The sequence below is a fragment of the Hetaerina americana genome, unplaced genomic scaffold (assembly GCF_022747635.1).
Source record: "Hetaerina americana unplaced genomic scaffold, ioHetAmer1.1.p SCAF_6, whole genome shotgun sequence".
Lineage (NCBI taxonomy): Eukaryota > Metazoa > Arthropoda > Insecta > Odonata > Calopterygidae > Hetaerina > Hetaerina americana.
The window spans coordinates 22,993,945-23,009,858 of NW_027287205.1; the positions used below are offsets into that span (position 1 = coordinate 22,993,945).

Sequence of the window (15,914 nt, forward strand, 5' to 3'; positions counted from 1 at the left end):
ATATATATATATATATATATATATATAATTATATATATACATATATATATATACATATATATATATATATTCATATTGATATATATATATATATATATATATATATATATATATATATATATATATATACATATATATATATACATATGCATATATATATATATATATAATTATATATATATATATATATACATATATATATATATACATATGCATATATATATATATATAATTATATATATATATATATATATATATATATATATAACCTGCAAATATATATGTATATTCACTCGCACACACACGAGAGAATGGAAAATGGAAAAATGTAAACACGGTATTAGGCAGAAGGAAGGAGAAAAAGTTGAACAATAAATGGAGACGGGCAACAAAGAAGCATAGTTGAAGACGCAGTGCGACGATGTGGAAAGTTTGCAGAAGAAGGGTGACATTGGTGCGCTATACAGCAAGGTTAAATCACTATCGGGAAGTGAGGAGGGAAGATCCATGCTAACAGTTAGAGATAAGACGGACAAGATAATACTGGAATCAGTAAAGATCCAAGAGAGATGGAAGGAAAAATAGAAAAACTGTACAGTAAAGAACTTAGGCCAACAAGGTTAGACATAGGAAGAGAACATGACTTAGATGAAGATAGCTTAGGTCCAATCAAACTGGAATATGAGATAGACAGGACATTAAGGAGACAAAATCTAATAATTCCTATGGGATAGACAACATTCCTGCAAAAATATAAAAGATTTAGGAAAATTTGGGAGTTAGAGTCTATATGGACTGACTCGTAGCATCTCTGAAAAGGGAATCTGGCCGGAAGACATTATGGGTTCGGTGTTAGTTCCTTTTCCGAAAAATGTAAAGGCTACACCATGTGGGGACTACAAAACAATACGTTTGTCATCCCATGCAGCTAAAGTGTTTCTCAGGATTATCAACAAAAGGATGGAGAGCAAGGTAAATTATTACTTAGGGGATGATCAGGTTGGGCTTACTGAAGGGAGAGGCACGCGCGTTTGCGTTAAAGTAATGAGATCATTAATCGAGAAGAATATAAAATACAACCAGGACGTATTTGCCTAGTAGTAGTAGTTTTGAGGGGAGGCGACCGACAGCTAAGGTCATTTGCGCCATAGGGGATGGATAGGAAAGGATGAAGGGTGGAGAGAAACCCGGCGTCGGCATTAGCCTGCTCTTTACGAAAGGCGCCAAGGGGTCCGCAGTTTAACGTCCCATCCGACGGACGGCGTACTCACTCAAAGTGCCCTCCACAAAGCACCTCAAGTAGGGATCGAGATACCTCTGAAAAATATTCAACACCGCCGGGATTTGAACCCGCGCCCTCATGGTGGGAGGCCAGTACGTTAGCCCCGGCACCATCTCGATCCCCTTGTAATTAATTCTATTCTTTTTTATACGAGTGTTCCTACCGACCGAACAAAGGGTATGCGATTTTCCAGAAAGAATATGGCTAAGCTAAATAGTAAAATAAGAAAGCAAAAACTAGAGCAGGTAGAATAGTTTACGTGTCTCGGAAGCTTTTGGACCAACACGGTTAATGTAGCAGGGACGTAAGGAGAAGAATTGCGCTAGGCAAAGAGGCTTTCACAAGGAGGAGGGAGTTGATCACAGGGACTTTGAGTAAGGATATTAAGTAAAGCCTATTCAAAATTTTGATGCAGAGCTTAGTTATGAAAGTAGAAAACAACCCCTCCAAACTCTTTCCTGGGTCCGCAACATGTGCGACATTTTTATTCTCTGGACACACGGCTCTGAGTCCCTCAATAATTTTTTATCGGTCTTAACGTCTTCTTTCACAGTTAAATTCATTTCTACAAATTCCGATTCCACAATCACCTTTCTTGACACAGTCGTCTAACTTCACAAAACAAATTCACCACTTCAGTACATATTAAAGCCAATAACCATCAGCAATACCTAAACTTCACCAGCTTCCACCCTTTTTACACCAAACGCTCGATTCCTAACTCTCCCTCTATCCGCGGGCACTGGACTTGAAACACCACAGACTTCCCCAAATTCAACAAATACCACCTCAATCCCCACTCTACAAACGCGGTTATCCAGAAAAGCTCCTTCAGAATAAAATCCACCGCTCCACCTGACCTCACACATTACATTAAAACAACCCCACATTTGACGTAGGTCACTACCTATGCACCACCTATTTTCCCGGATCCTAAAGACTGATAACCTTTCTTAAAGAACTGTCTCCTATTTTCCACGACAATGACGCTACCTCATCCTTACTGCCCCAATGCCCCTCTCTTGCATGCAGACGACCCACCAGTCTCAAAAACGTGAGATCCATTAATCCTCTGGCACCCCCCATAGCAAATTTCCTCATATTTCCCCTACTTACAACCGCCCTCGGTGCAAAATGTGTCTGCTTATCAGATGTACTCCCTTCTCCCCACATGTTCTAATTGCCCCCTCACGTTCCCATAGTAATTTTCTCCCGAAAAACATTATCTATCTTTTTTCATGCACTTCATTTTACATAGGCGAATGCATAACCCCATTCGAATGAACAATCTATTATCCATTCTTATGAACAAACATCCCTAATCGTGTAATTCTGCCTAACTCTCTTGTCTTCTAATGCCTTCACACGCAAATGTACACAACCCTTCCTTCGGCCAGTGTTTCTCCCTAACCATCCTAGAATCCCTACCCAATTCATACAGCCACCAATATAGTGAGAACTCGCGAATCCACATATATTCTAGCTTTCTATTTTTAACCTATCAGTTATTGGGTCCGCAATATGGACGACATTTTTATTCTCTGGACACATGGCTCTGGGTCCCTCAATAATTTCTTATCGGCCATAAATTCTTCTTTCACAGTTAAGTTCACTTCTTTTTTTTCACACCCCACCATCGTCTTTCTTGTTTCTTCTTTCTTAATTCACAAGCATTTAATCACAAGTATCTTAGTATCTTCGTATAATGTGTCTTAAAGTCTACTGTATTCGATAAAATGCCTTTAATTATGTTGGCATCAATAGTTTTTTTCTCTATATTAATTTAGCTAGGAAGAGATAATAATGATGACGTTTGTTATTAATGGTGGAATTGGGCGAGAGAAAGGGGTTACACGGATCAAATGCTTTATGTTAATGCGTCACGGATTTAAAAGGGGAAACTCATTTAAGGGCTAAATACTTGTTTAACGGTGGTTAGAATTTCCCACCAATGACAAATATTCACAAGATATTGACCAGGACATTTTGATTTGATCTTCGTGTAGAGTAAAAACCGCTGGATGAGAAAAACAAAAAATGGGTAAAAATGCTGAAATCTTCATGGAATTGCTTATATCCGTGAAAACATAAGGAACTTTTAATGGAGTCTGCAATTTATAAATTATAATTATCCCAGTATGCAACGTCATCTACTTCATAATGTAAGGTTCTAAAAATATATAAAACAAGTTGTCTATATGGATGGGGAAAACTGAATTTTATGATTAAAAAAATCTACCTCAGGCCCGCACGATTCACAATGAAAACATCTGATGGAAGTTATAACACATCTGGGTTCACAGAGAAGATGATAATTTTATGAACTCACCGTTAAGCACGTGGACGGCGACAGTGGCGAACTCTGTCGGAGAGATGGAACACGTATAGTTTCCACTGTCCGGTTTGTCCGCCCTGGCCACCGAAAGGGTGCTGTTGGCGCCTTCGTCCATTAGATCCGTCTTCACGCTGTGGACAGAAAGAAAGATGAAAATGATGTTGGTGGGAATCAAAACATGTAATCGAGATTCTGACTATTTTTCACATATCATGGCAAGACGTTGTGTCTAAAGTTAATAAGAGTAGCAAGGAGAATTATGCAAGGAGAAAAATATTTTTCAGAACCATATATTTATGGACTTACCAGATATACAAAATAATTTGCCCTTAGCATATTTCATTTTAGCCTGGTTTACATATTGATTAATAAATTTATGCATCCTTGTATTAATTCGCATATTTTCATGACCTAAATGTCCTCTGTTCATCGGTCGTAATTTTGGAAATACATTTTAGTAGATACTTATATCCTTAGTTTATTCACCAATAGATTTTAAGTGTAGATTATGCCACCTTCTAGACGCCGGAGAACATATTCTCTGGCGAAAATATTTTTCAGATCCATTTCCATTTGTAAAAATATATTAACGTCTTGTCTTACAAATTTAATGAAAACAATGGCATTTATAAACACAGGGTTATTTCGATCTTAACGTAAAATAGGTACAGAAATCAAATATGTTATGTTTTTCATGCCAGATAGTGCTCTTCCCTGTACGTATGGTCAATGAAACTCAGTCCATTCTAGTATAACCACCCGCTTTTTTAGCTATCGAATTGAATAATGATGGAGCTCATTGTATATATTAGTTTTAGAAGTAGAAGCATCGAATAGGGGTGACGGACATAATGGCGAAATTTGGTCATTTTTTATTATGCTTGATAAGTTTTATTCTAATGTGTATGAAATTCAATGAAAAAGAGTTATATAATTATGCGGATAATGAAAATTTTCCCTGAGCTAAAAGTTAAAATAGCAATTTGAGAGCAAAAACTAGAAAATGTGAAAATTTTAACAAAGGAAACCCCTTTTCCATAGATTTTTCCTAACTGATGGTAATCATGCAAATATCGAATTTTATCGGCATATGCTTTAAGGTATCATTATATAACATCCGTATAATCAATTTTAATGTCATTTGATAGAGATTTTAGGAAATTAAAACTTAAATAAACATCTGCTGTGAACAGATTATTTTGAATCAGCACACAATGATATTTATTTTCAGTCAAAAGGTGTCCATTATATTATTAATTTCACAGGTTTGAATAAACCAAAAGAGTTGATGAACATTTTCCTGAAATCCATTTGAAACTATTTATAATCGCATATATTCTATATTTTTCAGATGTATAATAAATAACACTGTATTTGAGAGCTTTCAATATTCTGAATACGAGTGTCATCTTTATTTGAGTAGTTGACGCTTCACCTGTACACCTAATGTGCATTGACATTCCATGAATCTAGTCAAAGTTATTAAAATTTGGTTATCTAACTTTTACGGTAGATTTTGGATAAGCACCGACTGAGCTAAGACACATCTATTTCCCTTCTAAAGAAACACGTTCTCACACCCAATTAATTCAAATACGCCTCCATTCAATTCTGCATACTTCCTTCCTTTCTATTTTTTCACCTTCCAAGCTCGCCCAATGTCGTCCCCGCTAACGCAATATTCCATAACATAACGCCAATTGAAACGCTTCTCAACCACTCTTCCGGTATCCTTTGGAGTACATCAACCCTCTCTCCATCCCTATACAATGCCTAGCATTTCTTCGCCTGTTTCCCTTTCTGTCCCAACCTTTCACAGTCTTCTCCTCACACGCATTTCAAAGGTCTCCATCGTCTTGCTATAGCAATCATGTTTCCAAGCTGTAAAAATCTTGATTCAAATCAAATCTTTATCATATCTTTCTTTAACGTCTTTATTCGATGTCTCTGTCATCAATTACCTCCTTCTCGTGAACGTTCCTGAAATTTCTCTTCTCATATATCCCAATACTTTGAAAGTTTTGATCCAAAACATTCCGGGATAGGTAAACTGCTCTACTTTCTCAATTTTAACTTTTAACTTTCAATTACCCTTTTTCATTATCGTAAACATCATAGCATTACTTTTGTTTACACTAATTCTATAATTAGCTCAGCAATGGGGGATTGGGATTGTTGCGGTGGCTATCGTACTGGCTTCCCACCCAGAGGGCTCTGGTTCAAATCCCAGCGTTGTTGAATATTTTTCAGAGGTATCTCGATCTCTACTTGTGGTGTTTTGTGGAGGGCACTTTGAGTGCGTACGCCGTCCGTCGGATGGGACTTTAAGCTGCGGACCCCTTGGCGCCTTTCGTAAAGAGCAGGCTAATGCCGACGCCGGGTTTCTCTCCACCCTTCATCCTTTCCTGTCCATCCCTTATGGCGCAAATGACCTCAGCAGTCGTTCGCCTCCCCTAAATACTACTACGACTACTCAGCAATGATTTTAACTACTTTTATGACTGGATTAAAAAATTTTGGCCATTCGCAAACCAGTTTTGATGAATTCCTCGCTGCTTTCGTTTTTACTTGCATTTATTCCCATGACATTTCCTTTGTACTTTGAAATAAACGGATGATGATGGTCACCACGGTCTCACTATCCCACCCCCTCTGGCCACCTTGCATCTCAATTTGATCAACGCACCCGAGCAGTCTGAGCCGTGAATATGTCACTGAAAATTCATTTGTCATTCCAATTTACCCTTATATATGTATCATATTTATTCAATCTATCTATAAAATAAGAAAACATATCATGTAACAAAAGAAAACAAATAATCAAAACATCAAATAATAAAAAAAACAGATAATCCTAAAATATAATAAAGTTAACCTATAAATAATTCAACTAATATAATAAGATATCTTTTCTTTATAAAGTTCACCTTTAACCTCATCACGCCCGAAACTACTCCATCTCTTACATATATAAAGTCTATCTATCGGATGTCTTCTCAAAATCTGCTAAATAATCAAAGGAAAACATAGTAGCTGCACGCTAAATCAAACTTATTTTTCTCTTGTTATCACAAACTGTGGAAGGCTGGCAAGATTATATATCTCTAAATTATATCGAATGGAAAATAAACGAAAAATTAAAAACAACAGTGATGTTTGTAGTAATGCTTTGGAAATCAGGCCTTCTTGTCTTGCAGTAAAACAATGCTGCATAAAGATTTACCATCACCTAACGTCGTAATTTATGTTCCAGTTATATACTCATCCTCAATGCACCATTGGTCTTGTTCAAATTACAAAACGTGATGGATACGTGCAAATGTTTGAAGTGGCATTTGCATAGAATTACCTGGTCATTGGCTACATCTAGATATTAAGCGTCAAACGAAATATAGTATTGTAGTACTCACAAAAATAATCGATACTAATAAAATCCAGCTGAATTGAAAAAGCGGCAAAATTAAAAAAAATACTTTTTGTAAACCCATTGGGGGAACCCAAGTAAGTAAAAGTAATCCTAAGTATGAAAAAGGGAAATAACAAATTCAATTCTCTTAAACTCGAGCTTTAATGCGTTATGGTGGCTACCATGAATGCTGCTCGAGTCTCCTATTAATTTGCCTTGATTCCAAACTATTAATCCCTAATAAGGGATGATTGTGTGCATAAGGCATTTAAAACCTAAAATGTTATTTTCTAAATGGTTTTCTTAGGTTAATAGCTTCTATTTGTTTCTGAATTACCGAAAAGAAACTCCCTGATATTTTCTATTGAATACTACTTATCATCATTAACGGTTTCAACTTATAACTATTCTTCTAAAAGGGGGTTGCACATTAGAATACGCATTCATATTAAATGTACAAATGACATCAAAATAATATATGAGTCCCTTATTTCTCTTTAATTTTATCCTCTCTAACTCTCTTTTTTATCCTTCGCTCATTTATCAGTTTAAAAAAGATTTGCCTCGCTTGGTGATGACACTAATGTTTTGATACCTTGGTTGCTCGTCATTTGAACATTTTTTTGTAAAATATTCCCATCAATAAGTTGCAATATTATACTTTCTAGATCATGGTTACATTTGAATTGAACTAACATGATACTCCTCCCTTCGGAGCGCAACATAATAGGTGTCACATCTCCATGCAAAGCGGTGCAAAAAATATACGTATGTAAAGATATCGTATAATCCCACACGTACCTAAATGCGTGTAGACTAAACAGATGTATTTTAAATTTTCGTCCCTTGCGGATTGCAACAAAACAGATTAAGGTAGATATCATTTCATTATTTTACATTATTTTTTTGTATAGATGGATGATTGGTTATTTAGCACAAATAATTTTCTAATGCCTCTTTTAAGGATTAATATTTTTCGTTCAATTAGGTCACAATATTTTTCGATCAATGGCTGGATTACTCATGACGCTCACACAAAATCTTCAGGACGAAGTGGAACTTTCAAAGTTGTCCACTTTCCGATCAGCTTTTTCCAAACCTTTTTCATATATTCTTTCATAAGATCAGGAAACGTATTAAGTATAGCATCGCCCTAGAAAGATAGAAATCTTTCGTACAATTGGATGATTGGCGTGTTTGCACAAAGGTAAATATTTCTATTCCGTTTTACAATACATCACTGCCCGTCTCCCCCTCTCTTAACTCCGACTTTTCAACATCTCCCAACACCCACCACAGATTTCCCTCTTTGCTTTTAATTCCAGTTCCGTCAAATCACAGATTCTACTCTCCTCCTTCATTGCACTCCCTCTCACGAGTAAAAGCCAAATTAAACGAAAGGAAAAAACTAATAAAAACCTCTTAAATGGATGGCTTGCAAAGATTTATTTCCTTTTTCCCACCATTTCCGTTTACGAAGGACTCCTCAAATGGACCCGAAACCCTTTTAAGAGTTCTCTCCCTCTTACCCCACACGTCCGCTCCCATCTTCTCCCCTTCCACACTTCCTCCACCACCTACGTGCGCAATTGGTTCACTCCCTGTCCGAAGAGTGATTTTCAGAGCTCGTGTATTTGCATGCGGCGTAGGAGGGTAGCAGGGCGCCTTCTTTGCTTATTTTTATTCCTGATATCCTCGGGGACAAGCTAGGGAGGACGAGATGAGACTAAAATAGTTGATTACGGTCCAAATTTGGACACTTGGGGATTATCAGCGCAATTAAATGAGTTTAGAATATAAGAAATTCCATTACTGATATATTTGCGTCAAAGCGCATGTTGTTTCTTTTTCAATATCCTTAAGAACCAGCTTTTGGTGATTCGTGAAATGCTCTCCATCCAGTTTATGCTAGTAATACAAAAGATAAATAAACCATAGAAAATTATATTTTTAATGCAGTAGAACTACCAAAATCCATATTCTATATTAACCGTTGAATTTTTTTGCATGGGGTAAACGGAGTTTATGTAAGATGTAAGTGTCAAAATGTTTATAACGTCCTTTTTGCAACAGTAATATAATTTACTTCGAGAAATTTTACGTGAAGTTCCCAATGGTTGAATATCTTCGAAGTGGACGAATTTCTCTTTCGGTAATAACACGATAATGATGAACGATCTTAGATATATCTAATCTAATGTAATCTCCATTTGGAAGGGTCAGATTGAAACAGGTCTCGTTATGACAGGAATGTAGCGTTTAATCGTAGGGATATACGGCTAAAAGTGTAAGGTAAGATGTACAGACTTTTTAGAACGTAGTATATTCCACTATTTATACGGTGTTTTAAGCATGAATGGCCAGTTGTGTTTAACATTTTTTTCACTACTTTGCCGTTAATGATTCATTTAAATTCCGTTAAGGACATATCTATGCTTCTAGTGCTACGCGTTTTTAAATACTGCAGTTAGTGCATCAAATATTTGTTAATATTGGTCATTAGAGCAGGTTATCTATTTGAAGTGTGGCATGTAAGAGCTCTCCATGGTATCTATTCCATCATGTCCTCATAGTTCCTGGTACCGACATTATTTTCCATTATCTTGCCTCATTTCATACTTTTTCTTCCTCTTCGCCCTTTCACGTATATTATAGTTAGTAATGGTCTTCAGTAGGCTATCTTGCTACAGGATTTGTCAAGTTAGCTTTTCCTCTTCTTATTGCGAGCCTTAATGAGCTTCTCTCATCGCCTACACTTCTATAAATCTCCATTAGGGACTTCTTCATTAGTTACTTAATCATTTTATTTTTATCATTCTTCAATAACATCACATATACGTCACGTCCAAATTTCATTTTTTTCCGCTCCTTTCGCCCCCATGTCTATTATCCTTAGAAAAGTAGACTCCATTCATAATATAGTTAATGAATTTCTTCCTTATGATAGTAACATTTTCCAGATAAGATACGTTAAAAAATCAATTACTAACTGTATTTCTGTAGATGCCAACCAAGGATACAGAATTTTGTCCTTGCACGGTTGATTAATTGATATTTGTTTTTGCATTGATGCTTGCATTAATTGATAATTGTTTGAGAATCTTTGTGTCTGTGTAGTTAGTAAACCAAAAAACATTTTGAGTTTTATTAAGAACAGAAAATATTTCATAGGCTGGCAATGGGGATGAAGGAAAAATTTGAATATAAAATATTTGAGCAGATATGCACATTCATTCCAGGTTAAAATGATACCTGTTACCAAGCCGATTCCCCTTTTCCCGTAGTTATCATATGTTGATATTCACTCTTAAATAAGTTAAGGGACGCGTAATATTATGTACACTGGTTCCTATTTAATTTCTAGAAATATGTTTTTGCACAGATAGTGAACCTAAGCTATCGCCTACAAGTTATAGAAAATAAAGATATGTGTATCTCATACAATATTCTACTCAAATATTGGTTAAATCTGTGCCTACGCTGTGGGAACCGAGCTCATTTAAGGTTGGGACAGCACTTCTGTTTCATACCTATAGCGGTTTTTCTGGATGACTCGATTCGTAAAATATAGTAGTTTACAAGGGAATCCGAAAATGACTTCTGAATTGGGACTCGACGCACTCCTGTCAGCAAAGGAACACTGCACACTCTTTGATGATCTTCCTGGACTTTTTCTGAAACGTTGATGAACAGGTAACGGTTAAACATATTGGTCGAGTGAGATACCGACCCACGTGTCATATTGAATAGAAATGGAAATTGATGGCAGTAGTGAAATTTAATATTTTTTTCCTAGCTAGTCCTTAGTTTTGTATCCGGACCATATGCCATAGTTTCCTAGCGATGCAATGTCCATGATCGGGACGTAATTCGTACCCAGAGCCATTGATGTTAAACACAGTTACCTTTTTAACCAGAGGATGAACTGAGTCAGGGGAAAGAAAGCGTGCTTTCGCTGTTTTAACAAAACATCTCTCGACAAATGATACCGAACTAATGATTGACACAAAAATTCCAAACTAATGATTGATTTTTCAAGGAGTGCTCATAAAGCTAATATCCCTGCCAATTTAATTTTAATGAAATATCTCTTTAGCCTTTCACCCACCCTTCGATAACAGTTCAAGCAAATGCGACCTTGTTTATTAATATTGTCAAATATATTTTGAAAGTAAATTCAGGTGATGCCTTTGATATGAATATAAATTTATTTTTGGCAAAGGTGAAATTATTTATCATGACGTCCACTTGTCAGCAAATAATTAACCCGATCAATTTTTTATAATACAAATTTCCTCCTTTTTAAGAAAAAATTATTTTCACCATCATTTGAGGATCATGACGCTCTAAAGGACTTATGAAAATAAAAATCTTGAATTCAGTTGTTATTCAATTCCCTGTGTTTTGAATCCCGTAGCCGGATTTTAAATCAAATTAAAGATAAATATATTGAAAGATGAAAATTTAAGTGAAAAAATATATAAATAATATTTAAAATAAATTTTCTTAATTTGACAATTTGATGACATTATGTTTCTTATTTCAATGCCTAATATATTTTTGAAATTATTAAGTTGAGTTGCATTGGATAGTGCAATAACAATATTAAAGAAGGTAAGATTATGGCCATCGTTGTTCCATAATAGATAACCCACTTAAGGGCATTAGAGACATCAAAGGATATTTCCATTCAGGAATTTGTAACTAAATACCTACTCTGATATTTATCTCAGTTTTAGCTCTAATGATACTACATCAATATAAAAATGGCGAAAAAAGTCATCGCAAAAGTCTAGAGTGTGCTATAATTTATTCACATTGTACTACTGGGCCTTATTCACTAAATAAAAATATCTCTAGAACTTTTGAACAATAAGCCAGGGTACTATTAGGTCAATTTAAGAAAGAAAATTCTGTTACACCAATATTTCAGTAACAAGGTGACCAAAAATACCAATTAACGTATTAGGCGTAAGGAATATACCTCGTTCATTTATATTTAAGCAATATTGTTAGCTTACTGTCATTTTAACTATTTAATGTTGTTGAAAATGCTGTTGCTTCTTCTTGAATGAAGGATTGATCGAAGGCTCATGACCTAGCTGGGCGGGTCTTGATGATACTCATAAATTTGTTCAAGATGGCAGTAAAGTGAATATAGGACCCGGTAGACCGGTAAGGCGAGGTGCCTCTGCACCTTACATCTTCTCAGTTCACGTTGCCATCGCTTACCTCATGAGGGTGTGAGCTCAGGGTATCAAGGGGGGTGAAGGAAGTCGCATGGGAAGTCGCAAACTTAACCTTATGTTGCTTTTTCATTTTCTACTACCTCTCTCAGTATTCTGGTGATTTAACTTCCTGGCTCATGTAAATATCTCCGTTACAACTTCAGTGATCCTCTTACCGCGGCGTTGCCAGTTGATTTTTCTCCAGATCATCGTTGATTTCGATTCAATTACCATTCCCCTTGCGCTTATTCATTCTAATTTAAACTCAACACCTCATTCTTTTATGTTTATCACTGTATTCCGCCTTCTTGGAAGAGGAAACTCGAAAAACACTAGAATTTCGACCCGGATTATGACATTCAACGTCGTTTCCGGGTCTGATCAACCCGGGTCGTATTTGAATTTTAATTTTCTGTGGAATCAAAAATTTACTATTTTTTTATTCCTAATATGACTCCGGTTCATAAAGTTACGCCTGGAACCATCAATTTTGCTAGCATTCTTTCATTACTATGATGTCCAAATTCTCTCCTCAAAATTATCTCTCGTCCCAGGAAATAAATAATCGTTGACCGTTGGAAATGGAAAAGAAAATCTTGTCATAAATAGCAACAGTATCGAATTATTTATTCTCTTTAGTTATACTCGGAGGTCTCGGGCTCTCATGGGATAATTATCAGCTATTATTTGCTAGTTATAAGTTACTAAGACGAAATTATTTTTAATTCCTCATCAAAATTACTACCTATTTGATTGTCGTTATTGGCGCAGTACTTTAGCTAAGAAGGAAAATTTGAGCTTTCTTGAAGCATGTGTCCTCTATTCAAGCAATGGTTTATAGGAGAAAGGACAGCTTTATTCTTTCTCAAGACAAAATTGGATTGGAGGGCATCCACTCAAGAAACTAGTTCCGCTAGAAATGACACGAAGTGCTACGAAAAGAGACCATTAGAAAGTTTTGGCTGAGATCCTCTTCAGTCGCGAGCGTATCAAGTCGAGGTTACATTGAGCTTTGTGCTCCATTCCCATTCCTATCCTCATTAGCAACTCTCATTGCTCTTCAATATGCTCGGTCTAATATACATATAGTATGGCATAACGAAAATGCTTTCCAAAGTAAAACCGAGATTGAAAAGAGCAATGTAAACCGTGAATTAGACATGATCTGTGATATTTCCAACAAAATATTCTATCGAGTGGAGAGAGATTTAAGCTTGTAGAGCTCGTGGAGATAGATTTAAGCACATTAGATATACTTTCAAGGTTGAGAAGCACAGAACACTGGCTTTGATGACAATTTATTTACCTCCCTCTTTATATTATCATAATACACTATTCATTTGAATTATTACACTAAAGATAGAGAAAATTATGAAATGTTAGATTTGTAGACTCATCTCCCCGCCGCAAAGGTCATATGCAGGACAAAATCCAGTCCAATATCCCAAAAATTAATATTTCTGAGAGCTGAAACCATCCATTCGCCTTTACCTTTTCCATCAGGTTATAAGATAATTTCTAGTTTCTATATTTACATAATCATAGTTTTACTGCAACAATGTTTTGCGCCAAGCGTACGGGTAGCCCTACCGTGGGATACTACAGATATTAGAGGAGCAATTTTTCCCGAAATAATCTTTCTCTGACGCATGTGGGAGGAAGGTTATGCAGCCGGCGTCGCTTGGGAGTGGGCCGGGAGCCCGGCGGGTTGTGGCAAGGCCCTTGAATTAACCGCCTCGCCACAAAATCCCCCAGAGAGGTCAATGATGCCCTGAGGCCGGCAATGAGGTCGGAATGAGCTTCCGGTGCCCCGAGTGGTATTGATTAGACGAAAGATGAAGGAGTGGAAGTTGTAGGCTTTGAGGAGGAGATGGTTGAGGGTTAGGGGGAGGGATAACCTATTCTATTTGTGCTCACCCAACCAAAAACGAATTTTTCCCAATTAATATCCCAGGGTGCCACCTTCTCCACTTCCTATATATCCACACACTCCTCGTTTCCCTTCGGGTCTTCGGTCCCCAATGATGATGATGGAAACCTGGGGAAAACATTCGGAATACACCAACTGTGATAACACTAGCCCTTGGTCCCTGCCGGAAATGTGTACTTGTATCTGCCTGTTTTTGTATGTAAGTATGTATTCGCATATTCCCATTGCCCTCACAAAGCTTCCCTCCCTCAGGTTTACCTCCCGAAATGGAGGTTACCAAGCTGTTTATTAGAGCGCTTTATATTCATATCCTAAGGGGTTTGGGTTGATGAAACATCCCATAAGGTTTCGTTTCGTGAATATTTTTTCTCAAAAAAGAAGATGAAGGGTAACCGAAGCAGATTAGAATTCCTTCGGAGCGGGGAACAGGATAATTTCCTTTTTTTTATCTTCTGAGAAATTCCTTCGACTAGTCTCGAGTGGCCAATCTTTAGTGGAATTAATTCCTTGAGCCACAAGGGAAATGGCTATACGAAGTACATTTTTGTAAGTTTTCTTTTTCTGAAATAGGAGATCCTTTGAGTTATTAAAAATGTTTTGCTTGGGGATAACTTGAAATGACGTGAACTTAAAAAGATGAAGTATTTATAACAATTGAGGAAACGCAAGAAGAAGCACTGGCAACATTCATGCATGATTCTTTCAGATAATATTTTTTAGAATGTCCTAGCTTCGATGTGAAAATGAATTCTTTTATTATTTCTTTGACATCCAGTAATTTTGATTGATGAAACATTTAAATACATTCACTAGAAGTAAAATAAGAGAACTTTTATAGATTTTGTCTCAGCTAAATGCGACAAAAATGGACCAAAATAAATTTTTACGATTATTTACAAACAATATATGGAAGATCAGGATCTCTGCATAGAAAATATTTACAAACTTCAACATGAGTCCCAGAACGGATTATGTAACGTAAAAATCATTAAAAATTCAAAAAAAACATTCTTCATTTCGAAAATTTAAATCTTCGGTCAACAGACTTAATAATTGTAGTGAAATTAAAAAATCCTGACATAATTATTTGATTAAATATCTCTGAAAATTATATGCTGATAACTTTCTTTATTGATCCTGGGCTAAACGTTTAATTTTTTGACCCGTGGAAAAAGGAACAGTTAAAGTTTTGTTATCAATAAGCAATAACATCCATTTTGTTCTCAGAAGTCAGGTATTATGCTAATGGACAAGACCATAGGACTCTGCTTGGGAGCTAGCTGAAATTATATTCAATTGTTGCAAGCAGAGGAGAAGTATTCGTGTTTCTTCCTTTTGAAAGCACTCTAGTAAAAATAAAATTTAATCTTAAAGATCATAATACGAAAAGTGGTTTAAGATAGGCTGGTTTAAATCTTAGCACGTTTCCTATCTTTTAATATGTTGAGTGTAATTAAATGTAGCAAATCTTCATTAGGGAAGGGAAAAGAAAATTTGTGAATTAATCAGCACGGGTACTGTTCCACGACCTTAATATTAGTTTAATCAAGGGAATTCCAAATTGTTGTTCATTAAATGCAATTAGCCATCAAGCATTTACACTACACCTGTTTTGAAACGGGTGATTACTATGCGAATAAACTTTATATATGCTAATCCAACGTGTACGTAGCTCTCAAGGTAGAGAAATCTACGGGTATAAAAAAAGAAACTGCCGAGGCTAATTTTTGGGA

The 15,914-nt window shown here is 36.1% G+C and overlaps 1 protein-coding gene across 1 annotated transcript in view; it reads right to left on the reverse strand.

Annotated features, from left to right (window-relative positions):
- The window catches only part of LOC139695164 (zwei Ig domain protein zig-8-like), a 593,972-nt gene that overhangs the window by 60,283 nt on the left and 517,775 nt on the right, over positions 1-15,914 (reverse strand). The window contains exon 7 of the mRNA XM_071593824.1: positions 3,612-3,748. Within this exon, the coding sequence (XP_071449925.1) occupies positions 3,612-3,748 (137 nt within the window). The remainder of the gene's footprint in view (positions 1-3,611; positions 3,749-15,914) is intronic.